The sequence below is a fragment of the Sceloporus occidentalis genome, unplaced genomic scaffold, assembly GCF_023333645.1.
Source record: "Sceloporus occidentalis isolate IW3139 unplaced genomic scaffold, rSceOcc1.0.p SCAF_295, whole genome shotgun sequence".
Lineage (NCBI taxonomy): Eukaryota > Metazoa > Chordata > Lepidosauria > Squamata > Phrynosomatidae > Sceloporus > Sceloporus occidentalis.
In genome coordinates, this window is record NW_028317275.1 from 234,313 (window position 1) to 260,759 (window position 26,447).

At 38.6% G+C, this 26,447-nt stretch overlaps 1 protein-coding gene across 1 annotated transcript in view; it reads right to left on the reverse strand.

Annotated features, from left to right (window-relative positions):
• Positions 1-7,689: 7,689 nt before the first annotated feature.
• Positions 7,690-26,447, reverse strand: part of LOC149275195 (mucin-5B-like) — a 57,026-nt gene continuing 38,268 nt past the window's right edge. Inside the window, exons 19-30 of the mRNA XM_089504896.1 lie at positions 25,714-25,865; positions 24,908-25,046; positions 24,186-24,296; positions 22,547-22,726; positions 22,024-22,260; positions 20,084-20,240; positions 19,529-19,657; positions 18,822-18,938; positions 15,516-15,656; positions 13,584-13,724; positions 8,367-8,475; positions 7,690-7,870 (exon numbers count right to left, since the gene is read on the reverse strand). Coding sequence (XP_089361022.1) covers positions 7,690-7,870; positions 8,367-8,475; positions 13,584-13,724; positions 15,516-15,656; positions 18,822-18,938; positions 19,529-19,657; positions 20,084-20,240; positions 22,024-22,260; positions 22,547-22,726; positions 24,186-24,296; positions 24,908-25,046; positions 25,714-25,865 — 1,794 coding nt within the window. The remainder of the gene's footprint in view (positions 7,871-8,366; positions 8,476-13,583; positions 13,725-15,515; positions 15,657-18,821; positions 18,939-19,528; positions 19,658-20,083; positions 20,241-22,023; positions 22,261-22,546; positions 22,727-24,185; positions 24,297-24,907; positions 25,047-25,713; positions 25,866-26,447) is intronic.

Consider the following 26,447-nt stretch of genomic DNA (forward strand, 5'->3'; position numbering starts at 1 on the left):
TGGGAAGATACAGCGCTAATTTTAGCACTTGCTCATAATAATAAACTTTATTTTGTTTATCATTGGATTGATATTTTTAATAACATATTTATTTAATATAAATGAACAATTAGTCCAATTAAGTTTGTAAATATTCTGTTTAACAGAAACACATTATGTTACTTCATTGAAGGTGGGAGTTGTGGCAAAAGGTGGCACAAATAACATGTGAAATTAATTTCATATTGTACTTTTTACCACAACTTTACAAAGGCTATTTGAACCAATCAACAACAATCAGCAACTCTAAAACAGGAGAGAGAGATTTGAATGGGAATTAATGATCATACAAATTCTGGAAACAGGAATTTAAGAGAACCACTTTCAGGAAATAAACAGAACATGAGTTTCTAATACATATATATTGTTTATTTTTAATTTGTAAACACTATTACATAGATGTAGCTAGTGCACTAAACTATAAAATGTAACATCTGGGAAATATGAGAGATCCACTTTATATACTAGGTATGTAGAATTGCTTTGCAAAGGTACAGAAGTATACAGAGGGTGGGTAGAGTCAACTGATTGAGATGGACATTGATAGCTGGGCTTGAGCTCATCATTGTGTAAAGAATAATTACACTTTATTATTATTTCTTACTATATCAATTTAGCAGACATACACTGCATTAAAGTATATTGACTTACCATGGAAGTCAGATGTTTAATAAATTACTACACACACAACAACATCTCAATTATTCTGCATTATCATTGGTAATTTTATTTTTCATGTAGATTGAGTGACACTGCCCACATGTGGTTATGTAGTTAATTGATTTAGTAGAAAGCAAATGTATTTAGATTTTTACCCTAGGAAAACATTGAGTAGGGAACATGGCATATATTTCACTGTAAATATTCTAAGGATGTTTGTATGAATAGTGTCTACATGGACTCTAATCTAGGGACGTCCAAAGGTTGTGATCTCAGTTGTGTCAGCCAACTTTCTTCTTCAGTTAAATCTCCAGGTCCTCAGATGTTGCTGGGACTACATTGCCTACAGGGCAGTGTACTTTGGCAACAGTGAGAAGCTTCTAGGATCTGTTTTTCCATGATTGATCCCCTGACAGCTGCTGCCAACAACACGGTCATCTGACTGTTTCTGCATCTACACAAGGTTCGACGGCCAATTAGAAATTGTAGAAGATGGACTGCTCAGCATCCTACTCAAGGCCACTGGACCTAACTGCCTCCACATGCACATGCGACTCTGGGTTCCACTATGGAGTGTGATGGCAGGGAAAATGTGCTGCTGCAAGCTCAACTTTTGCCTCAGGAGTGTTATAGGATCCCCAAAGGAATATACACTGAGTTAATAATGTACAATACTAATGCTGTTTGATCTTGAACATATTAACTTAATAAATGAGTTTGAAAAACATGTAAGTAAAGTTCAAACACGCATTCCAGTTTTGATTTGAAAGATATTCACAGTACACTGTATGGCTTAGAAGTACATTTAATGACCATATATATTCAACCCCCCAAAGTATCAATCACACCATTGAATTAATGTGGGACAAGTCCCAAACAATATACATAAAATGCATTTTTGTCTTTGTCAGGATTGTGTTTGGAGCATAAAAGCAGAGTATAGTCCAAAACAATGTCAGGAACAGTCCAATAGGTCAGGGGTGCAATCAGAGAAAACGGTAATTCAAGCTAGGGTCAGGAAACAGACAAATGGGGTAGTCCAATAGGAAAGCCAAAGGTCATGTAATGGAGAATCCAATAGAGGGTCTGTAGCAAGGCGAGCAGAGAAGAACAGGAATCTGGATTCCAAGGACATACATACTGGAACACTGGAGTAAAGTGGCTATAGTTTGAGGTTTTTTTTATAGTGCTGCAGATATCTACTCCTCCGCTGTGCTGAACAAGCTCCTCACTGGATTGGTTACCAGAGAGCAGTGATTCCATAGCACCTGGTTCACTGTTTCTGTGTGTGAACATCATTGGTAAAGAGCTGATGGTGGAGGCAGGCTTTACCTCCACTCCACAGGTGTGCAACATTATACTGATGTCTAGGCAACACCTGGAGTCTTCCCTGGGGTCTGTTGTAATTTTAGACCGCGATTTTGTTACAATCGCAGGTAGATGCCGCTACTACAGATCGCTGAGCTTTTGGGAGGCCTGCAGCGACGAAGGACAGCTGGGGAGAACAGGTAAGGGTGAGAGATCTAAGGTTGGTGCCCCCAAGTGCCTCATGTTCTATTATTGTCATGCAGCAGAGTGCAGTCTAACTGCATTGAAAAACATCAATCGCAAGGAGCCAAAGTGCATATGCACCTTATGTTAATTTCCTTCCCGTCTTTGTTCTCTTGTGTTGCATACTCCCATGGACACAATAATATAGGCTTTCCTTTTTGCTCCTCTTATTCTGATATTCCAGACTACAAAGACAATATTGTGAGGGTTTTAGCTCTCCTGCTACTAGGGATGGAGGAAATAAATTTAAGTTTTTCCACAAAAGGCTTTTTTCCTCACATGAAAGCAGTACTTGCTTCAGAGGTGGACCTTTCTTTCTCCCAACCCACCATGGTAATGATGACTCTGAGTTCCAACGTTGACCTATAGTGAAGATGTCGAGTTGTGAGAAGAATAAAGGAAAACAGAGTAAACATATAGTTAAATATCAATCTTTTAATAATTTATTAACTAAACTTTTTTATATTGAACTACTTATATCATCAAAGAAGCTAGTATGTTTAACCTAACCTAACATATTTTTTTATGGTGCTCTTGCGTACGTTCCAGTAAGTAAATATTTCTTAGACCATAATCCTGTCGAGCAAGCTTAACTGCATTATTATTGATGCCAAAGTTTGTTTGTTTAACAGTATTACTGTGATTGTGAGATATGAGATATGTAGTGAGATATGTAGCTGTTTTCATACATGAGGTTTCACTCCACTCTTTTAATAAGCCAATTACATGTTGTTATTTTTTTTTTAATATGTTCTTAGCATTATCCTTTTAAATTTTCATAAAAAAATAATATTTTGATGAAAACTAAAATAAGGTTGTTCAGGCTATTTTGTATCCCCAGAAAGGCCGATATGCTCCCGAGAAGGGACCCACCGTAAGGCAGGCGATTAAATGGCTGCCTATACTTGGATGAGTTGTTAAACCTTTTTTGAGGTGATTTTTGCAATTTTTCATGAGGCACATATAAGGTGAAATTATTAATCACTGGAAATTATAAGACAGAATAACATAAACTACAGATGAAATCTGAGGAAGACAGAACCTGCTTTGACAGCATGACCTTAGTATCGTCAACTTTGGCCCCATTCCCCAATAAGACAAATAGACAACGTATGTAATTAAAATGGCTTTATTTATTCGATTTTGGATAAATTTGGCCACGGTCCAAATTCCAGTATTATCCCCAACCGTGACACTCATTATATCATATTTCTTAAACGTTATAAATCATAATTAACCACAAATTTGGCTAAAAGCCAACCGTATAACACAGTAGATCTATCAGGCTGGTAAGGGCGTAACTAATCCACGTCACCTGTAGAGGCTGCCAGCGTCTAAAGCCCAGCAACCACACGTCAACCAACGTATCGCCTGAGCAACGCGCCAAGGGAGTGTTCTGCACTTCCGCCCTTAGGCATGTGCACCACGAGTACAACCATACCTTAGATAGTTGTCTCAAGCACCGAACCAGCCAACCACATTTGAACAATGACCATAACATAAACACCAACCGCCACACACAGCAATGGACCATAAATAAAATGAGGGAAGGGAGGGTGGGGATTTCGCCTACTTAAAAAACCTACAAGCTCATCTGTGAGTAGGTTCCCAAATTTATTTAGTTGATGACACCCAGTGCCCTCCCCATCTTCCTGTCCCTGAACATTCAGATTGTGGGGGCAAAAGTTCACACAGGGGTCAAGCGGTCACAGAGGATGTATGTATCTAACAAACATTTAACCCCTTGTTAGGTCATGGGGTGTTCCTTGTTCCTTCCCCGGTCATGGTGCCCCTACACCTATTTCTTGCTCCGGGGCTGGTCTAAATATGTGTTTTTGCTTTTGTAGCAGATATGTGATTGTGCACCACAATAATATATACTTTGATAATGCAAACATCATATGCACCTTGAAAAAAACTTGATCGAAAAACGAGCCACCGATGCTTACCCTTAAACTATTAATATATTGGATACAGTATATTTTTATGAAGCTTTATTAAGAAATGAGCACTGGCATTATGACAGTAAAGGACAGACAGAGGGACAAAACACCTCAAAGATATGACAAAAGTTATTCTGTTTAAAGCTTGTTTTTGAGATTTGTGAATGTTCACGCAGCGCTTGTCTTAACGTAGCCCAGTCAGATTCCAATACCAAAATTCTAAAGACGATCACAATATCAACAATAGTAAGCCAGACAAAATAAAAGATAAAAAAGGACACTTTACTTCAACTGCAGTCTGGCAAGTTAAAATGGATTTAATTGAACGTAATTTAATTTAATATAAACTAAAACAAATCGCTGCACCTAGTGAATGTCTTGCATACAGTACTTGGCTCTACATGTTACATGTTCTAGAAGAGTCTGACCAAATTTGTCCAGCTAACGCTGTGTACACTTTTTGGCTATGAGTTCCCCCTAGGGGGGCAGCAGAGTTCCAAGAGATGCTCATTGCTTTGTGAGTGGGAATTCTCAAACATATGGGTACTGTAATCTAGGTATTCCCACTGATTGGAACTGTGCTTAATAGGAAAAAAGTGATCTTTCCCTACTGGTAACTAGACTTTTGTGGGCTTGTTTGTCCTACCCATAAGTCCTTGGGCACAACCCGGGGTCGAGGAGGCAGCAAGTAGCAATATCAGGGTCACAATCTGGGGTCAATGCAGGCAGCAAGTAGCAATAACAGGGTCACAAGCCAAGGGTCAAAACCAGGAAGACTTCAAGGTATAGAGAAGGAACAGGTAACACACAGGTACACAGCTTAACTATTAGCTATGAGGTGTCTGTAGGGTTTACATAGAGGTAGGTATCAGGATCCACCCCCCTCTCCTCTGGTCTCCTCCCTCCCTTGGCACCTGATAGGAGGAGAATTCAGAAGACTCCGCCTCCCCTCTCTTTCCCATAGCGTCTCCCGCCAGGCTGCCTCGTGCCAATGCGGCCCTGTCGCGGAGAGACCAGCGGTCGGGAGTGGCGATCCGGGGTGAGGTAATAGTTGGTCTCCATGCCTCACAGTCCCCAAACAGCGTAGCAGTGCCACCATATCCCGAAACAGCTCGTATGTGCCATCAGCCCCTTCCCCCCAACATACGCAGTGGTACACATATGCACTCACTCTCACACAAACATACACACTCACGCTAACACATATACACATCCATGCTAACACACAACCACTTACACGTACACATCCATGCTAACACACAAACATATGAATTTATGCTAACACACAAACACTTACACATACATATCCAGGTTGGACCAGCCTTTGGTGAATAATTTTGACTGGCCCCGAGGGGAATTTGCCCACCATGCCAGCCCACCCAGTGGCTTTAAGGGGTTGGACAAATGGGACATGGGGTGAACATAGTCACAGTGTTGTGGTGTTTATTGTTCTCTGTTTAAAGTTACCCTCTTTACAACATCTGTTAAATGCTGCTTATTATGTACCTATAATTATTTAACTATTTAGGGACAGACACTTTCTATTGAGGACTGTTTGCAGCTATATAACATTAGTATTGTTGTTTGTGGTAATACGGATGTCCCAAAGAAAAAATATTTTTCTCCTTGAGTATAAATTACATTGCTGTATACAGTAATAACCCCCATCACTGTATAAAGAAATGTAGGTGAGTATTGAAAAAAACCTGGTTTATCTAATTGTGAGAAGGGCCCTCTTCGGTTTGTCTTAGTCTGTCAATTCTACTGTTGTCATACCCCTTGAATATATATATATTGTATTAAGCGCTGCATAAATATATAAATAAAATATAATAATAATAATAATAATAAAAATAATAATAATAGGTATTACTGTAATTAGGAGATGTTTCTGAACATACATTGGGTCATTGTTCACATGTGGCACTTACAGTACAGAAGAAAGTGTAAGGAAGATTGCAAACATTTTTTTTTTCTATTTTAGTATTTTTTTAATCTATTATCTATAATTATGAAAACCCCAAGGACTGAGTTAAAGCATTGATTTGTCTATCATTATTGAGTGGGTTTCACAGCTTGTAATGTAATAGAATATTTATATTCTAATGAACATTGCTATTTTAAAATATCATAAAAATAGTTTTTAAAACATTCTGAATTATTAGTCCATGTAATTGAGGGAAAATAAATATAGAATTAACGGAAAATATTTTTGTATGATAAACATGGAAAAGAAGATTTATATTCTAATGAACATTGCTATTTTAAAATATAATAATGATTCCAACAAATGCTGAATTATAAATCCATGTAATTGAGCATGGAGAGTAAATATAGTTTCACCGTAGACTTTTCCAATTTCGGTAATTCGCACAAATATCAGAACACAAGGAGGGGCCCTAACAAAATAAAAAGAAGGCTCTCTTACTCCCCTTCGCAATGTCTTCCTTCCTTCTCCACCAACTCATTTTCTGCAGCTACATTACTTGTCTTGCCTCTTCTTGTTATTTTGTGTTCGGTATTTTTTCTTCTGTCTTCTTTCTTGGTTCACTTCTCCATGCTATCTTCTCTGTTGCGCTGGCCTTCTAAAGCGATTTCACAACAGAGTGGAGGGTTGATGCACACCGCAGGGATAACCTCACCCCAATTGGAGGAATGGGGGAGAGGCTGTCCCAATGGTGTGTATTCCGAGAATCATTGTGTAATGTGTTCTGTGTTACTTCAAGACTCTATTATATTTCAGCTTGGACATGGTTTTCACACACATTGTGTGGTTGAATGGTGTAAAATGAGTATAATTTTGCATAAGAATTAATAATATATAGGATATAAAAGATGTTTTCTTCCTACAAAGGTCAAATACTCAAGTGTCTTACAGAAACCCTTGGTTTTTCAAATTGTCATAAACCACCTTTTAAAAAACACATTATGACAAGCATTTTGGTCTACCTTGAAGAGTTGGGTGATGATAGGGTCATAAATGGGGGAATGATGTAAGTATAAACCACTGGTGAGCCAATGACCAGGAGCAAAAAATTATTTAATTAAATCACAAAATGAAATTCAAATGTTAATGTAGTGTTTTCATTTTTTTATGATTCCAGGTTTTAAGGCACAGCGAAAAAATCTGACTTGGTGTACTGAGTATACTATGTGCCATCAAGATGTTTAACATTTCTTAGCTCTTATGTATACAGTGTTTAAACCCATACAACTGATAGGATCAAGAAAGTTCACTTTAACTACCTTTAACAAAAAGGGTTTTTTTTGTACTTTCCTTAAAACATTATTTCTAGATGGCACCAGTTGTGGAAAATAATTAACCAAACAGCCTGTATATCTTTTCTTGTTCCTAAATAATCCTGTCCTATATTAATTTGCTAATCATAAAGATAATATATTAAGTACAAAAATTGCCATTGGGACATTTTTTGATACATTTGTGTACATATCTTAATGAGCTGAGATGATGTTTCAAAATATTATATTAAACTTCTTAATTAGTGTCTTTATCTTCATAACATTTCATCCGCACACAGGAGCATTCCTTCACATAAACATAGGTGTGTTCTATTGTTCCACCGTCCAAGCACTGGAGTTGAATCGTGCGGGACTCTTTTTTAGTTTCCATACAGCATGAACAATTGTGAGACATTGTTTGGGATGAGTGAGCATACCTGAAAGATTAAACATTTACATTAGCAATAAAGTGTTCCTCTAGCATGAGGTACATACCTAGGTTCTGCATTCAGCTCATCTTGCAATTACAGTGTGCACAAGTAACAAAGAACACGGTTTAAGTGTGTTCCCAAATAAATGGTGTTAAAGCCATTTTCTTGAGAATAAGAAAATATGATAAGGTAAATGTTTACGGATGTCTGTCTATGCAGGGGTTCAGCTGTGACAGTTCATGAGATCCAGAGGAGGCATGCAGTTATGTATTAATTAATCTTTATACTGTGTAAAACTATAGTGCTTCCGAATCTAGATAAAGGGTGATGTGTTCTAAGGGCTTTGTAGGTCATAGAATTTAATAAAAACAATAACAATTTTTTTTTACAGAAAGTAATGGGGGCTTTTTGTTGGCTGCTGTTTAAATGTGTATTAACATTACACATTTCAACAAATATGTTTCATTCCAATAAGCCGTTGGTTGGATGTCTTGTTACATACCATGCAGATGTAGCACAGTGTCCAGCACAATAATTCATATACACTTTCTCCGCTGTTTTACAGCTGCCCCAATATATTTGTTCATCTTTTGTTAACACAAGGCACTCACCTACAGAACACAAATACAGCAAAGAAACAAATTATCTGGTGTTAAGCTGTCAATGGGGCCTGGTAAATACTAATAATGGTTATGGGGTGTTAGATCATTGAAGTGCAGGGCATTGTTTGATTGTGGCCTTGTAGACACTGCCATCATAGGTACGATACTAGACAATATAATTGTCTTTAAAAAATTCACCACAGAGATGCTACTTTTCTTTTTTTTATTCCAGTTATATCATTATCCTACCACGGCAAATAATTGCAAAACCCTATCCACTTTGTTGCCGTGTGTGAAATACCAGGTCAACCATAACAAGCTATTTTCTTACATCTAGAGGCATCGACATCTAGGCTTAGAGAGCTGGAAAGAAAACAATAATTCTTCCTTGCTTAAATATAAGCAATTGAAACATTGTCTCAACATGAGGTATGCCAAATCCTGGTGAGTTTATTACCCTTACTTTCTGGGAGTTCAAATGTCAAGGTCTAACAAAGATGGAATGAACAAGAAACACCCGGACGAGTATAGCACTATGTCCAGTTCTTTAAACCATCCTTCAGTTTTTTATTTCCATTAGTTCAGGGATTCCCTTTCTGAGAATAATATAGATTGTGACTCTGTACCTTTTATGTTTTTGCATTGAAAGCCAATGTGACAGCCTTACTTATTGATGACCTTCATTATTGGAGAAATAGACCACTAGTGAGGCATTGTCATTCACTATGCTTGTACTGTTGTCTTTAAGGTTGGTATTTCTCATTGAGACTGGCTAAATTTAACAATGAGAAGATGATAGCCAAGCAGAGCAAAACAACTTCAAAAAGATTTTTAAGTACATTAATGCCACAACATTTAGGAGGGACAGTGTAGGTGTTTTGAAATCTGGAGATGGTAAGTTAATAAGTTAATGACGATCAGGAAAAGGCAGCAATACTAAATGCCTTTTTTTTCATCTGTATATAACAAAGAAGAGCCACTACCTGCTGATTGGCAATTCAGCACTACAGAAACCTTAAATCAATCGTGGGAATGGCTGACTCCAGATAAAGATTTTAAACATTTAAGTAATCTTAAAGTAGACAAAGATCCAGGGCCAGATGGGATACACCCAAGGATACTATGGGAAGTTAGTCAAGAAATAGCCAGACCATTTTTTTTTATTTTCAAAGATTCTTTCCAGTCAGGATTGGCGGAAAGCTGATGTGGTTCCAATTTTAAAAAAAGGATCCAAATCTGAGCCTAGGAACTACAGACCTGTAAGCTTAACATCTGTGGTGGGGAAATTGTTTGAGAGTTTATTAAGAGATGGCATACAGGAATATATTGTGAATAATGATATAATCATAAGAGTCAGCACGGTTTTGTGAAGAACAGGTCATGTCAGACCAATTTAATTGCGTTTTATGATGTTGTGAGTAAATGTTTAGATCAGGGTGTTGCTGTAGATGTTGTCTATTTAGATTTTACAAAAGCATTTGACACTGTTCCACAAAAGGACGAATAGGTCTTGGAGAAAATGCCTGTGTTTGGATTAGAAATTGGCTTAGTGACAGGGTGCAAAGAGTTGTTACTAATGGTAAATTCTCAAGCTGGACAACTGTGGTAAGTGGGGTGCCTCAGGGTTCTGTTGTGGGTCCAGTTCTCTTTCACTTATTTATTAATGATCTTGAAATAGATATTGGAAGTCACTTGTCTGTGTTTGCTGATGACACAAAATTAGGTTAAGTTATAAAGTCTGATCAGGATGTAGTGTCTCTTCAGAATGATTTGGATAAACTATGGGAATGGTCAAATAGGTGGCAGATGAGATTTAATATAGATAAGTGTAAAAAACTTTGGTACCAAAAATAAGTATGCAACTAACATTCTTAAGGCCATTGCATTGAGAAAAGCAGAAAATGAGAAGGACTTTAGGTATAGTTGTAGACCATAGACTTAGCAACAAAGTGCCGGTCAGCGCTTGCAAAAGCCAGTAAGGTATTGGCATGCATAAAGAGGAGTATTAAATCACGAAAGGAAAATATAATTTTACCTCTTTATAAAGCAATGGTGAGGCCTCACCTTGAAAATGCAGTGCAATTTTGGGCACCAGAACTCAGGGGCATAACTAGAAACCTCAGGGCCCCGGTGCGAGAATCTGTTAAGGGCCCCCCCCACCCCCAACCCATCTATTCCTTTCTCACTTTCTATCCTCTCCGTCCCTACCCCCCCTTCTCACGATCTCCCTCTCCCTCCCTAACCCCCCTTCTCACGATCTACCCTCTCCCTCCCTACCCCCCTTCTCACAATCTCCCCTCTCCCTCCCTACCCCCCCTTCTCACAATCTACCCTCTCCCTCCCTACCCCCCCTTCTCACGATCTACCCACTCCTTCTCACGATCTACCCACTCTCCCCCTTCTCACGATCTACCCACTCTCCCCCTTCTCACGATCTACCCACTCCCCCCCTTCTCACGATCGACCCACTCCCCCCCCTTTTCACGATCTACCCACTCCCCCCCCTTTTCACGATCTACCCACTCCCCCCCCCTGTAGGTCACTTACCGTCAACTCCTGTGTTGGGAGCGTGAGGCGTTTGTCTCGGGTGCCGGCGCTTCACTGCTGAGCGCCGGCATATGACGTCATATGCCGGCGCTCTGCGTGAAGCGCTGGCACCCGAGACAAACGCCTCACGCTCCCAACACTGCACTCTGGGCAGCGCTGAGGCAGGCGGCGGCGACGACGGCAGCAGCAGCAGCGGGGAGCAGAGGCATCCTGGATTTCTGTCAGTCAGGGGGGCCCAAGAGTTGCCGAGCGGTCGTTTTCAGCAACCGCTCGGCACCCCTTGGGCCCCCCTGACTGGCAGAACTCCAGGGCCCGGTCGCAGTCGCGACCCCTGCGACCCCGGTAGTTCCGCCACTGCCAGAACTTGTTTTCACTTGAAAAGAGACGTCTAAGAGGGGATCTGATCACATTGTACAAATACATACAGGGTCAGTATAAACAGCTCTTTAGTGATCTATTCACCAAGAGGTCTCTACAAAAGACACGGGGTCATCAGTTGAGACTTGAGGAAAGGAGATTTCAGCATCAGCATTGGAAAGGGTTCTTCACGGTAAGAACAATAAGAATATGGAACTCTCTGCCTAAGGATGTTATATTATCTAACTCTGTGGATATTTTTAAGAAAGGTTTGGATGCTTTTCTGTTTCAGCATAACATAAAGGGTTACAACTGCTAAAAGGATAGTCATATTAGAAAGCTGATCCAGGTAGTAATCTGATTGCCGCTATGGAATGAAGTAGGATTTTTTTTTTTTACTTGATGGACTGAAGTATATTTTCAACCTACTATACTATATTATACTATACTAAAACCTGCCCAAACTTATTAAAAGTAAATCTGTATTATTATTATTTACTTACCACGTGGCATTTCTGTGGTTTGAGACACTGAGGCTAAAACGATAAATAAGAATGGATGTTCACAACAACAGTAGTATTTGTTTTCTAATTTTAAATTCTATGTATTTTTTCCAGACAAAGCAGACATCATAACATTATCAGTGTTCAATCATTTAATCTATTTCTCTGTCTACGTCTCATTTTATACAAATTAATTGTCTGTAATTCTTAGTGGGTAACTTGATTTATACTCACTTGGTATAAATGTTTTTTCAACTTCCTTTAGTGTTGAAAAAAATGATATTTCTCCTATTGTAGTCATGGGTGTTTTGGAAGCATTAACAATTTGGGAATATGATGGAGTGGTTTGTGCAGTTCCTCTTGATGAATGGATGGTTGGTTTCGTAAAAATCTTACTTTTACTTGTTTTTTTAGTCTTTAGAGGTAATGAAGTATATGACTCCTTGGTTTTTGTAAAGATTGTGGACTTAGTGTAGGGTGAATAACCTATAGAAGACAGATGTGGGATTGTACGATGGGTTGTTTTCATAATTCTTGAAAATCCTGATAAAGAAAGCGTTCCTTTCGCTGGACTTGTTGTGGGCATGCTTTCCAGGGTTAAAGCCAAAGCTTCAGGAGTTGTTTTCTGTGTATACAAGGGACCTGTAACGTAATCATACAAAATAATTACGATAGCCATTCCAAGTAACATTAGAATATACATGTAAAAATTCATTCAAAGTAAACACCCCTTGAAAACAACTAAGAGGCTCTGCAGCCATGTTTCCTGATGCATCTGAGGAAAATTGGCTCCTTCAGGTTAACCTATTTGGTCCCTGATTCTTCACTTACCCTTAAAAAACCTTAGCGGCTTATGAGCAATATAGTTAACACTATATAGAACTAAAGTTAGTATATTCCATTATTCTTAATCCCAAATTGAGAGTTTTTCACCAGCTGTGACTGCTTTACTTAGGGTTTTACTTGAAATAACTAGCACAGCAGCAGTACATATATTTTCAGAATCCAGACATCCCAACTCTCCCGGTAGTTCCAGGAGTCTCCCACATTTTAATAGCGGCTCCCTGATGCCCGCAAGCTGTAACAGTGAGTGAGCGCAAGTTCCGTTATGACCATTGAACTCTCTCTTGCGCTGGCTCTCAAAAAAAAAATCTATGCTCAGGTTCTCCTGTGGCCTTTGGTCCTCCTCTGTGGTGATTCCTGATTGGTTTCTCTTTGTGCTAACTAGAGTTTTCTCCAGGTAGGCTTTACAGTGAAAACCGATAGGTTAGTTAGCGCAAGAGGGACCAATCAGGACGCGCACTGTATCACTCACTCTCCCAGTTTCTTCAGAGTCTGTCTACCACAGAGGAGGTTCAGGGCACAGGTACCGGAGGACCATCATACATGTTTGATGTCTTGGGGGAGGGGTTATGGCCGGTGAAGCTTCCTCCCTGAAATGACTTTTTGCAGGTTGGGATGTCTGAGAATATGTTACATAATCCAATAGGAAATGACAGGAAGAAGCTTCCATTCATACAAAGTTCCTATGGGTTTATCCACATTCTTTATCAAATGAAAGGAGTATTAGATTTCTCTACACACGTGTAAATATTTTTTCAGAATATGTTTGTGTTGGAAAATATGTTTCTTTTCTGCTTCCTGTTGCCATTGAAATTTTTGAAATGTTTAATGTTTGGGTGTATGATGGAGTCGTTTGTGCAGACTTACTTGTTGAATGGATGACTGGCATTGTAAAAACTGTTTTCTCTGTAAGTTTGGTTTCCGGAGACAACGTAGTGGGTGAAAATGGCTTGGTCGTCGGCGAGAACATCTCTAGAGTTAGATATTGTCTGGTGTAGGGTGAGTAACCTAGAGAGGACAAAAGACTATCAATTTCTCTATTCTATCCTATCACACTGTACATGCATACAGAACATGTTACATAAGCTAACACTCTAGGATGAAATGGCAAAGAGGAATCATGCTGAAAGTATCATAGCATTATAATGGTTGAATAAAGATGGTGATACATATGATGACAAAAGGTATTCAAATATAAAAATTGGATTGTTATCTTACACATGGTAAGTAATTCTTCAAGCAGCCAATCAGTGGCAGGAGAGCACTCTCATTGTAATCAATAAGAGCGCCTACTGTACATGTGCCCAGGGGGCATTATTAGATTGCAAGCCATCAGAGGAGCTGACTGTCGGTAAGTATATCACATTGGAGATTTGTCTGACATCTCACATCTGCATGGAAAACAGCTCCGGGTCAGGGAAAGGGAGAAATGCATGTGGCGGTGATTCTGCAGAATCTCCCTATGCATTTGTAAGGGGAGCACCATGTAAATTTAACCCCTTAAGGACCAGGCTGTTTTTTACTTTTTGTACCCTTTGGGACTGTGGCTGTTTTAACACTTTTGCGGTGCTCGTATTTAGATCGTTATTTTCTCCTCACTCATTTAGTGTACCCACACAAGTTATATATTGTTTTTTTTCCAGGACCATTTGATCATATTATCTAATTTCCTATAAAAATAAATAATAATATATGATGAAAAATTGAAAAAAACAACTTTTTCTAATTTTTATTTGAAAAATCTTTGCTAATGAAAAAACCTGCTAAATAGATTCTACTATTTGTCCTGAGTTTAGAAATACCTAATGTTGTTATGTTTTTTTGCTTTTTTTTCTGCAAGGTATTGGGCAATGAGTACAAGTAGTGTTTTGCTATTTCAAAACCATGTTTTTTCCAAAGCTGGTCATTCTGCCCCATGTGCTATTTCGGGGATCTTTGAAGCCGACAAATTAAATTTACCCAATCAAACCATATATTTTTGAAAACTAGACACCCCAAGGTATTTCAAATGCTAGCATATTAACCCTTTCCATGCATGAGATTCTACCACCAGCCTTTGCCAAAGTTTGTGGTAGTATTTTTTTTTGTATTTTTTCACACAAATTCTACTTCAGGTATAAATTTATAGCTCCAGGTATACATCACTATCAAACAACACCCCAATGTGTGTTCAGCAACATCTCTTGAGTGAAGTGATACCACCCATGCATGGATATGTCTGGTGTTTGAGTGCTAAAAGGCCACATTTGGGAAGTGCGCTCTCCCCCACCCCCAGGGAGGGGCCAGACATGGCCCCGGATGCCGATCTCAGTGTTGCTGAATGCCTTGACATCAAGGCATTACAGCAACAACCGTTTAAGCAAAGAAAGTGATCGTAGATCACGTTCTAAGATTGTTTTAATGAAATGACGTGCCAGGCACATCATTGGTCGTCACCTGACCATTTTTTTCAATGGACGTTAAGGGGTTAAAGGGACCACTCAGTGCATATGATGGCTAGAGTGTCCATTTAACTACAACTCTTTACCAAACTACCATCTTTATGCTATACAGATACTACTACCAGAACTAGGCATATATCCCCAGGCCTAATTATAAGGTAATTTCATATTGTATGACATTGATTAGGTACATCCACATTATCTATCAGGTGAATTTTATTTTTGTTGTACTTTTACTCACGTGTAAATATTTTTTCAGAATATGTTTGTGTTGGAAAATATGTTTCTTTCCTGGTTACTGTAGCCTTTGAAGTGCTCAATGTTTGGGTGTATGATGGGGTGGTTTGTGCAGATTCACTTGTTGAACGGATGAATGGCGTTGTAAAAACAGTTTTTTCTGTAACTTTGGTAGCCGGAGACAACATAGTAGAGGAAAATGCCTTGGTTGTTGGCGAGAACACCTCTAGAGTTGGATATTGTCTGGTGTATGGTGAATAACCTAAAAAGGACAAAAGACTATCAATGTATCTCTTCTATCCTCCATGTTAACAAAGATATATAGTTGTACTGTGTTAGGCATAGAAACAGAGGATGCAAATATGGTAAAGATTATACCCTTATTGGCTAACTGATGTATAATAAATTGCAGGTTTTAGAGATCTAGGAATATGCCTCAGGAAGAAACTAGATAGTCCCGAAAGCTAGCAATCCATCATACATCAATAACCATTAATAGCCAATACATGTATCATCTTTACCATATTTGCATCCTCTGCAACATGTGCATCCTCTGCAACATGTGCATACAGAACACATGTTGCATACACTAACAATGTAGGATGAGATGGCAGAAAGAAACCATGCTGAAAGTAGCATAGCTGTATAATTGGTGAGAATAAAGATGGTGATAAATATGAGAACAAAACAGTATTACAATATGCAACTTGTTCTGTTGCCTTATACATGCTAAGTAATTATAATATTAGTCGGGACTTACCTCTAATTTTACCTCATTTTCCATGATGCCTCATCTCTGTCCCCCGCAGGCTCCTCCTGCGGCAGCTTTCCCCGCTGGCACTAAACAGCCTCCTCTCACTCCTGTCTGGGAATGCGCAGTCACATGACGTCACGTTCTGGAGTGACGCACATTTGTGACCACACATGACCCTGTCTGACCTCATGTGCCTTGTTGTCGGCTCCTACAGCCTATATTAACGTGGGACTTTCATTATATCATTACCCTTGGTGTAAGTTGTGCTTTATATGGTTGCTAAAGTTTGCTTTCATTAACCAGTTTTCACCCAGACTGTTTGACCTTGCTCCCTGTCTTCTGTTTTGGCTAAGTTACCGTGCTATCCCATTGCTGACCCGTCTGGTTTTGACCTGCTTCTTGTCGTCTGATTTGGCTACCCTTCGTGCTCTCCCGTTGCTGACCTGGCTTGTCTGACCTTGGGGGCTCCAGCCTTTCTAGTTTGGTTGCCTGCTCCTGACTTTCTCTGCTCTACATGATCCAGCGTAATAGTCGCATTACAATATTCATTTGAGAAAATCATAGCTATTATTGTCAATGTTTAAAGCAAAATCCCAGTGTCCCATGTAGTCCCCATAAAATAATACATTAATTAAACTAAAAAAGGAAAAAAACTTAACCTAAGGAGAAGTGGCAGTTCTGGAGTTGCAGATCCCAGCCTCCCCTGAGGTACAGTGATTCACACCAGTGATCGGCGGCTTGAAGCAGTCAATCATTTGAAGGAAAGCACTCACACTGAAATCAATAAGAGCGCCTACCTTATAAGATTGCAAGCCAGTAAGTATCACAAGAGAGATGCAACTCCAGAACTCCTTAACTCCTTAGGTTAAGTTGTGGATGTGGTAGAGATTCTGCAGAATCCCACTATGCATTTGTAAGGGGAGCACCGTGTAAGGGATCACTCAGCTATTGTATAAAATTAAAGTCTATATGATGGCTAGAGTGTCCCTTTAACTACAAAACTTTACCAAACTACCACCTTTGTGTTTTATAGATACTACTACCAGAACTAGGCAAATAACCCACACCAGCCAGCCTTTGCCCCCCATGTGTATCAATGAGCCTTGGCTGCCCATGACTCTGTTGCCGGTTCACAGCTTTTCCTTCCTTAAACCATTTTTCGTAGGTGCTGAGCGCAAGAGACCAGGAACACCACTTCAAGATATGCAGTTTTGGAGATGTCTGACCCAGTCGACTAGCCGTCACAATTTGACCCTTGAAACAGTCGCTTAGGTCCTTATGCTCATTTTTTTCTGCTTCTAACACATCAACTTTGAGGATGAAATGTTCACTTGCTGCCTTATGGTCACTGACAGGTGCTATGATAACAAGATTATGAGTATTATTCACTTCACCTGCAAGTGCTCATAATGCTATGGCTGGTCGGTGTATATAATGGGCCATAATAGCCATTTCACATTGCACTAAATAAAGTGCTAATATTTAAGTAGTGGATGCACCCATCACTGAAATTACTTGCCCAAAAATCTATCTCTCCCTTTTTTCCACCACTTTTCTCTCCCTCTTTTCTCTGTTTGCTCCTGTTCATGCCCACCGTTATCTCTTTTCACTTCTCTTTTTCTCTTCAATCCACTCCTTCTTTCCTCTCCTCGCATCAGGCAGTTTCATACATACCCTGTCCTTACACAGCCAAATTAGACCAATGGGAAATCGCATCAACTTTATAAATTACAGTGATTTTATAGCAGAGTTACCTGCAGAGGTAGAAATGGTAGGTGTTCTTCTACATATATTAGATGAATAAAAGATTTCTCCATTAGGGCCACAGTATCCAATGGTACATGTACGCCCCTCAAAAATGGTAGTGATTTCCTGTAAGTATTGATAGGTAGTTCTGTTGTAACAACATAGGCACTCTGGACCAGGAGAGAAGACAAATTAAATTGATGTTATTTACTAAATGTTTTTGTATATAACCTGAAAATGTGATTGATGGCTTTTTAAATAATGTTTTGAGTCTTAATCCGACATTTTAATAATAAATTGTTTAAATTACAGACCATTTTAGATATTGGCTAGGCTTTCTAGAAACATTTTCTTCAGTGTCTTTAAGGTACCATAACACATGAACAAAATGAAAACATTGATGTGAAAATTAAAAATTACTTGCTGTGTCTTCATCACATAGTTTTTCTTCTGGGTCACTGGGGAGAAAATAGAAAAGTCCATTTAACACCTAAACTCCATTAAACAAAAAGTAAATATTCTTGTCATTACATATGGAATTCGGAGATTTGTTGCCCACCCAGTGGTCTACAGCAAGATGAAGCATTTTATATACCCGATCCTGCCAGATATCACCTCTCCCTGTTTGGCATTGTGCATTTAACAGCATACAGACCCTCAGACCCTAAGCCTACCACATTACCATGACTTTACATAAACTTTCTATCTAACAACTCTTGTTGAATATGGTTATTTTCTGTTTTCCAGCTGCAAAGTAGAATTTTTAAAATTACCTTATGTGAGAACTTCTAGGTTGCCATATGTGAGAATTAGTATGATAGCTATTTTATGATTACTATTGTATTCTTCCTTTTTAATAATTTCAGTATGTTTAAGTAACAGTTTCATAATTTGAGCACCTTCAAGTAACAAATTGAATTAGCATACTTGTTTGCTCCAAGAACACATAAGTATCATACCAAATAGTGCAGTTGAGAACTGGAACACAGCGTTTGGTTTCTTCATCAAAGTAAGGCCGGTGTTTACTACACACAGGGTAACAACCTTTGCATAGATAAAAAAAGTAAGGGTTACTAATGATGAGTTAGTGTTACTACTAAAAAAGTTCTATTTTTCAATAATCTAAAACTTTGATATGATCAGGTTTTTTTTCCAAAATGAAATGTATTAAAATTAATATTTATTTTTTAAAAGGTCCTGGAGCTATAGAATTATGTTCTTTCTGTGTACTCTTCACAAACAGTGGTGTATTTACATTCTGTACTGCCCTAGGCCTAATCCAATGCAGCGTTACATGCTGCCTATTCTGCGCCTACATGCTTTCTACTGGGTACTGGGATATGACGTTAAGTGCAGCACGGTGCTGAAGGAAACCATGAAGGATTGTGCGAACTCAGCATACCCTTCCATAGAGTTAAATGGCGAGTTGGGGAGATCAGTGATCTCCTTTTAAACTGGCCCGCTAAATAGTAGCGGTACAGAAGGCCTGATAGCCCAATAGGATCTGTAGCCCTAGGCCAGGGCCGTATTGGGCTAGGCCAGAATACACCACTGCAGTGTGACAGCTATGCCATCTAGTGACTAGGCGTTACTTTCCTTTCAGGCTTCTCGAAACATAATAAACCTAGACGTACCTTCAAGCTGCTGTGATTGGTTATCACACTTTCCCAATGGATTGGTGCATGTCAGCATACAGGAAACTCCACAAGGCTTGTAGTGCCATTCACAGTGACCATCTTTATTATAGTAATCACAGAACAAAGCTGGAAAAAAAAACAAAAAACAATGGACACAAGGTCTGAATAAATAATGATTAACATTATTATTTAAAAAATAAGCGTATCAACTAACATTTAGTCTGCAGAAAAAATAATTATAATAACAATAAGGGCAGTCATGCATATTCCATATCTGCTTTGGAATCAGTGTAGTAAAGTTTGTCTTACAAATGTCAGCAAATCCGAGTAAGAGAGTGGTTATTATTTTACTTAATAAGCTGACATCCCTGTATACACAGGCATTGAATGCAGATGTCGGTGAGATGTATGTAATTTATACATACACATATGAACAGTATGTGAAAAAAAACATCACTGTTAAAAAAAAAATAAAATAAATAAATAAAGGAGCACAGGAGAAGTATACTGTATATTTCATGAAATTGACAGGAAAAGTGTAGGAAATCATACGACAAATATCAGGCGTCCTCCATGCGATGCAGACGTCATTTCTCCTGCAGGCGGCAGAATATGCAGCTAAGGAGGTGCACAGACACTCGCAGTCTCCACCTTCTGTACAGCTACATGAATCTGAGACACATGAATCATAGAATGGTATCGGGTCCACCTATGATGAAACACATTCTTTATTAATAGAAAAGTATTGTTTTATTTCCGTAGGTAGGTGTTGAATGTTAAATGGTCTTTTTTTTTCCTTTTAATATTTATTTGATTTTCTTGTCACTTATCATAAATATAAACATAAAGTATAAATCACAATTCACAATCGATTTCAGTAGCAGTTTCTTATTATTCTAATATCGATAACATAGAGAATACAATACAAACATAAAATCTTAAATACATTCATTTAACATTCAAACTACATACTGCATAAAAAAAGACATAGACTAGTACCGGTTGGGAGAGTTAGTCATATATGAGAATTTCCATCCCTTTATCGTAAATATGGTAGTTCTTAATAATTTAGCTTGAAGCTAAGTAGGAATATTTATAATTTTGGTCCCAAGTGGACCATATCTTTTTAAAAAGGTCTAGCTTTCCCTCTCTATAGTAGAACCCTTTTTCCATATTAAATTGGAAATGTATTTGGTTTACCACGTCCCACCATATAACATCCTCTGACTTTCCTGGAAATACATATCTTAGTTGCCAAACATATATGAGCAAACAAATTTCATTCCACTAGGAGAAGGAAAGCCTGTGGGGGGCATATATCATCTATAGAAAATAAGGAGTTTATCAAATTGTAAAATTTGTGTTTTAAATTCATTAGTCTCTTGCATTCCGACCAAATATGTAAAAAAGGATCCTCTTTCACTTCTACATCTCCAGCAGGTAGGTGAGTTTGATTTTTTATTTTGTGCATCTTCGTCGGTACCATATATGAGATTTTATAGTGGAGCTCTTCTAGAGTTATACAGTGTAGACCAGGGGTGCCCAACCTGCGGCCCTCCAGCTGCTGCAGGACTACATCTCCCATACTTATCAGCCAGCCCCTTCGCTGAAAGAGCATTATGGGAGATGTACTCCTGCAGCAGCTGGAGGGCCGCAGGTTGGACAACCCTGGTGTAGACTATTCCTAATTAGCTTTATCTCTCGTATCCAGTACTCAGGATCAATTTCAATATTTAACTCCCTTTCCCATTTTATTAAAAATAAAGCTTTTGGTTCTTCCTTAAAGTTTCAAATGGGATTAGTAGCACTTGTAATTTGCATTTCTCTATTCTAAGTTTCCAGAAAATCTATCGTGTGATAGGATAATTTCTCTAGTGGTAAGGACATTTTTAATTCTAAGATTTGTGAAAACTTCCCTTGTTAGAAGAGTGAACTTTTCCTGGATTTGGTTAAATGTATTTAGTTTATCTAAACTTAATATATCAGAAAGATAAGAAATTGCATTATTCTTCCCGTTGTTTATCTGAAGATCATCAATACACAAATAAAGCATTTGAATAGAAGAGGAAGCTGGAAGAGATTTTATTACGTCAAATTTCTTTTAAATAATGCTCTTAGGCAAGAAAAGAAGGATTCCATTTTCAGTTATATGTTTGTTCTCTGATGTAAGTAGACTGTAATATAATTCTGAGGATTACTCATGTAATTGTTAGTATTTGTGACCCATTTATTAAAAGCAAGCAATGCTAGAAAAACTCCCACCTCTAAATTGGCCTCTGGCTTGGCTTGGCCAAGTTTTCTCTTGTTATGATGGGAATGATTATCTGATTTAAAATTCAATTAAATTTTTCTTAAGAATGTTAACTTGAAAAACCCACTGGATAAATTAGAAATGGTGGAGTAGTAGGCAAATAGTTGGTAGGCTGCAAACTACAGCTGCCTACTGTGACTCTCATCATTTTCATGTATGTCTCTGTAAAAAGTCACAGTACCTTTGGATGACATGGAGCAAACACGTTGCTTTTTATGAGACTGCAGTGCTTTTGGGCCCAAGGTAGTTTTGCAGGATTCTCCAAGCATGGTTCAACTTTTGTTCCACTGTTACATCCCTGTCTTACTTTCCAGCTATCTGCAAACACATTTTCATTCCCCTCCAGTGAATGCCACGAAGAGGTGAAGTCATTATTGGAACGACCATCAAAATTCCCACATAGTCCGCAAACAATGTCCTAGGAAATAAAGACTTTATTAATTACAGAAAGGATATTCTTACTTTACAACAATCCAGCAAAACAGCCGTCCCTCTAAAACCTTGTCATTCTTCACCAAATCACTTTGTCTTGGTATGTCAGGTCTATGCCTCTACCAAGATCCCTGTTCCCAAGTGATCCTTTGAAACCACAGCAATTCTGTCAATAAGCCATTTCTGTTTTACCCACCATTGCTCAGATGTGTTCAATCTTCCTTTGTAGGATAATTAAAGTTCCTCTTAAAATATGAGAACTATTCTTTTACCTCAAAAGAGCTTGAAAGCTGGACAATGACTGTTGTTTTCTGATCCCACATGAGAGTCAGTCCATGAATAGTCTTCAGTACAATGTAAAGCCCAACCATATCTATCTTGTAAAACTCCTTGTTCCCTTTGTCTCGATTGGTTTCTTCTACACGTCCCTCAAAGAGTTTGATAGTTATGTTCTGCAAGGATATTTGAAAAAAGTTGCGTGTGTGTGTATAGTTATTGTTTCAAAATGTGAAAACGAAAACTGGTTAAAAGAATGGATTATATAATCCTTTTACATTTCCTGGTAGTAAAGGCTACCTATATTGCAAACCATATATATTCGTACAATAAGTAGCAATAAAATAATTTGCTGACATCCATGAATCTTGGTTTTATAAGATTTTCCACAATTACTCTAGCTTTTCTTCTTAATAAACTGTAAGCTGAGAAAACAAAGCATTAGATTCTGTCTTCTCTGGAACATAATATTTTCTTTGCAAAAAGTTAGTTTGTGAAACTTCATACCTACTAGATTTCCAGGGTCAACTGTAAGTGGTATTATTGGAAAGCGGAAGCGTTTAAGAACATCAGCAACTCAGCCACCAAGCAGAAAACCTTGTAAAGTCACAGAGCAGGGTCACAGAGTGCTGAGGTGCATGGTGCGTAAAAGTCGCCAACACTCTGGTGATTCCATAGCTGAAGAGTTCCACTGGCATTAATATCAGCACAAAAACTGTGCAGTGGGAGCCTCATTGAATGGGTTTCCATGGCCACGCAGTTGAATGCAAGCCTCACATCACTAAGTACAATGTCAAGTGGTAATGTCAAGTGTAAAGCATGCCACCACTGGACTATGGTGCAGTGGAAACGTGTTCTGTGGAGTGACAAATGACGCTTCACTGTTTGGCAGTCTGATGTTTTAGGGATATTAATAGGCTAATGTGGGTTTGGCGGATGCCAGGAGAACATTACCTGCCTGACTGCATTGTGTACTGTAAAGTTTGATGGAGGGATAATGGCAAGGGGCTGTTTTTCAGTGTTAGGGCCCCTTACTTCCAGTGAAGGGAAATCTTAATGCTTCAGCATCTCGAGGAAATTTTGGACAATGCTACGCTTCTAACTTTGTGGGAACAGTTTGGGGAAGGTCCTTTTCTATTTCAGTATGACTGTGCCGGTGCACAAAGCAAGGTCCATGAAAACATGGTTGGGTGAGTTTGACTTAACTGGCCCACAGAGAGACCTGACCTCAACCCCTTTTGAATGAACTGGAACAACATCAGTGCCTGACCTCACACATGCTCTAGTGGAGGAATGGGCAAAATTTCCCACAGACACATTGAATAATCTTGTGGAGAGCCTTCCCAGAAGAGTGGACGCTGTTATAGCTGTAAAGGGGGGGGGGGGGCAATTACATAGTAATGTCTATGTATTTAGAATGCGATGTCATAAAAGTTCCTGTTGGTGAAATGGTCAGGTGCCCCAACAACATTGTCCATATAGTGCATGTTGTGGTACAATGTTGGGAGAGGGTCTGAATCATCTATGATATCATGTTTAGTAAAGACAATATCCAACATACTTTGGTGCCTGGTGAACAATATTATGCAACCAAAACAATTTGAATACAGATGACGAAATGCTGTAATATCCCACCTTGAAGGTGACTTTGATGGAAAGAGAACAGATGGCTTCACTCTCCCCACATGCAATGTTTTCTATTATTATTCGGAAGCTTCCTTCTCTGGGATTTTCAGGGCAAAAGTCCTTGAAATTAGATGAATTAACCATATTCAAACAATTAAAATACATAACATTAGGTAAAACAAAATATTTTCCCTGGTAAAATTATTTAACTAAATCATTAGGCATTTCCATTCCTTGTACTGGAAGATAGTAGAACTTTTAAATTATTTCCCAAACTGAGGACCTTAAATCTTTCTAGAATCTTTCCTTGTTCAAAATATAGAATTTGACACCAGATTAGGACTTTCCAGCCCATTCAGTATGATTTTAATGTTGTAAAAACCTCAAATCTTATTTAGTTCTTGGTCATAATAAAGATAACAATATGTCTATCCAATGCAAGTATTTATGATGTTCTACCATATCTACTGGAAGGTTGTTCCATTCATATACCACCCTGCCAGTAAAGCAAAACCTCTATCAAGTTCCATTTAAAGTCTCTGGCTGTCTTTATTTGGACAGTTGCTTCATTTGAAATCCCTAAAATAATGTCATCTCTGATCAGTCTTTAGCAGTTCTGTTGAGAACCACTGTAATATAGTCCAGAAAAGTAGCTTTTTGCAAAAAACAGCTAAATATTTGTAATCATATGCAGGTGAAATTAAACTTTAAGATAGAAATGCATAATTTACCTGAGTCAGAACATAATCACAATCTCCACTGAAGTCAAACTGGGATCCGTCAAAAGTCAAATAATGTCCATTTCCATACACCGTACAGATATGTGGACAAGGATTTTCTGTGCAATTCCAAGTCCTGTTCTTACAGGTACTACCAATGTTAGATAAACAGAAAACAGGATTAGGAATTGGTCATTTAAAGCTTTAACTGGTATACAAGCAAGGAGAATATAATGTGGATGATGATGGAGGGTGTTTCATGAGAGTACTTTGTAGATTACAGAACTGATATGTGAAGAACATCAAAGATGAGTTCTACCACGTCCATGTAACATGTGAGCTTGGGACCAAAATCAAATCTATGTCAAGCAATTGCACTTGGAGCATATGGTTTACATTTGGATCATTTGGTTTACACTTGGAGCATATGTATACAGCAGAAAGGAGCATTATTTTCTTAAAACAAGAAATAATTTCATTTAACTCATACTTAGCTTTCCAGCTTTCTTTAGTGTTTGACAGCCATGTTTAATTTCAAAATAAAAACTAAAGGTATTTTGGGGCCTTTGGAGATTTTTGGTTTAAAGAAACTCACCCCTGCCCAACTCTTTCATAATTAAATTGACAGGAAGTAGAAATCTTGACTTACGATTGTCCACCTAATACTGCCCAAGGTCTGTCACTATAAGGTAATTATTTCAAGGTCGTGTTGAAACGTAGCTTGTGTTGTTTAAGGTGTTTAGGCTTTAATGGACAAATACAACACCTATTTACAATTCCAGTTTTAAACAGGGAAATGAAACCTAAAGATGTCATACCACATATTGCAGGGAACAGTAATCATTTCTCCTGTGTCATAAAACTTTCCACCATAAACACATGGACACTGACTAGGAGGGATGCAGTTGCCATTGTCATCAGAAACTAGACTGGCAGGACATACACATCCAGGCAGACATTCCTTGCTGTACTAGAAAAAAAAGCCGAGTGTAAGTATTTCATTATGTTTTTCATCTCTGTGACACAAGTATTGGCACAGCAATTCTGTTTGAGGCTTCTATGTATTAGAATGTTGTTTTAAAGGAGCTTCCTAGTCTTATTTCCATTAATACATATTTGAGCTACTAATGAAACTTCTGTTTAATTTAATTTAAACCCCCCCCCCCCAAGCTGGGAAAAGCTGGAAAAAGCTGGATACATTATTCAATATGCTTCTTGCACATTAGGGTAGAATTGCCATTTGAGTCAATGGAAACAGAAACAGCCAACCACACATAAGCATACCTGGGAACTCTCCGGGTTTGACCCAGAGATTGCTGGGTAAGCACTGCTTCTCCGGTTCTCCAGGTTGCGTGAGCGGGGTCTTGACATGCCGCGCTCCCCGCCCATTTTTGCTTTAAACGGGGGTGGTTCCGCAGGAACTCCCATTAACATCAGCGGGACCGCCCACCGACATCGGCGGGACCTCCCACCGATGTCACGGGACCGTCCACTGACACTGGGCAGTCCTGGCCACGTCCCGCAAGGGAAGGCGCCGGGTAACCGGAGCCCA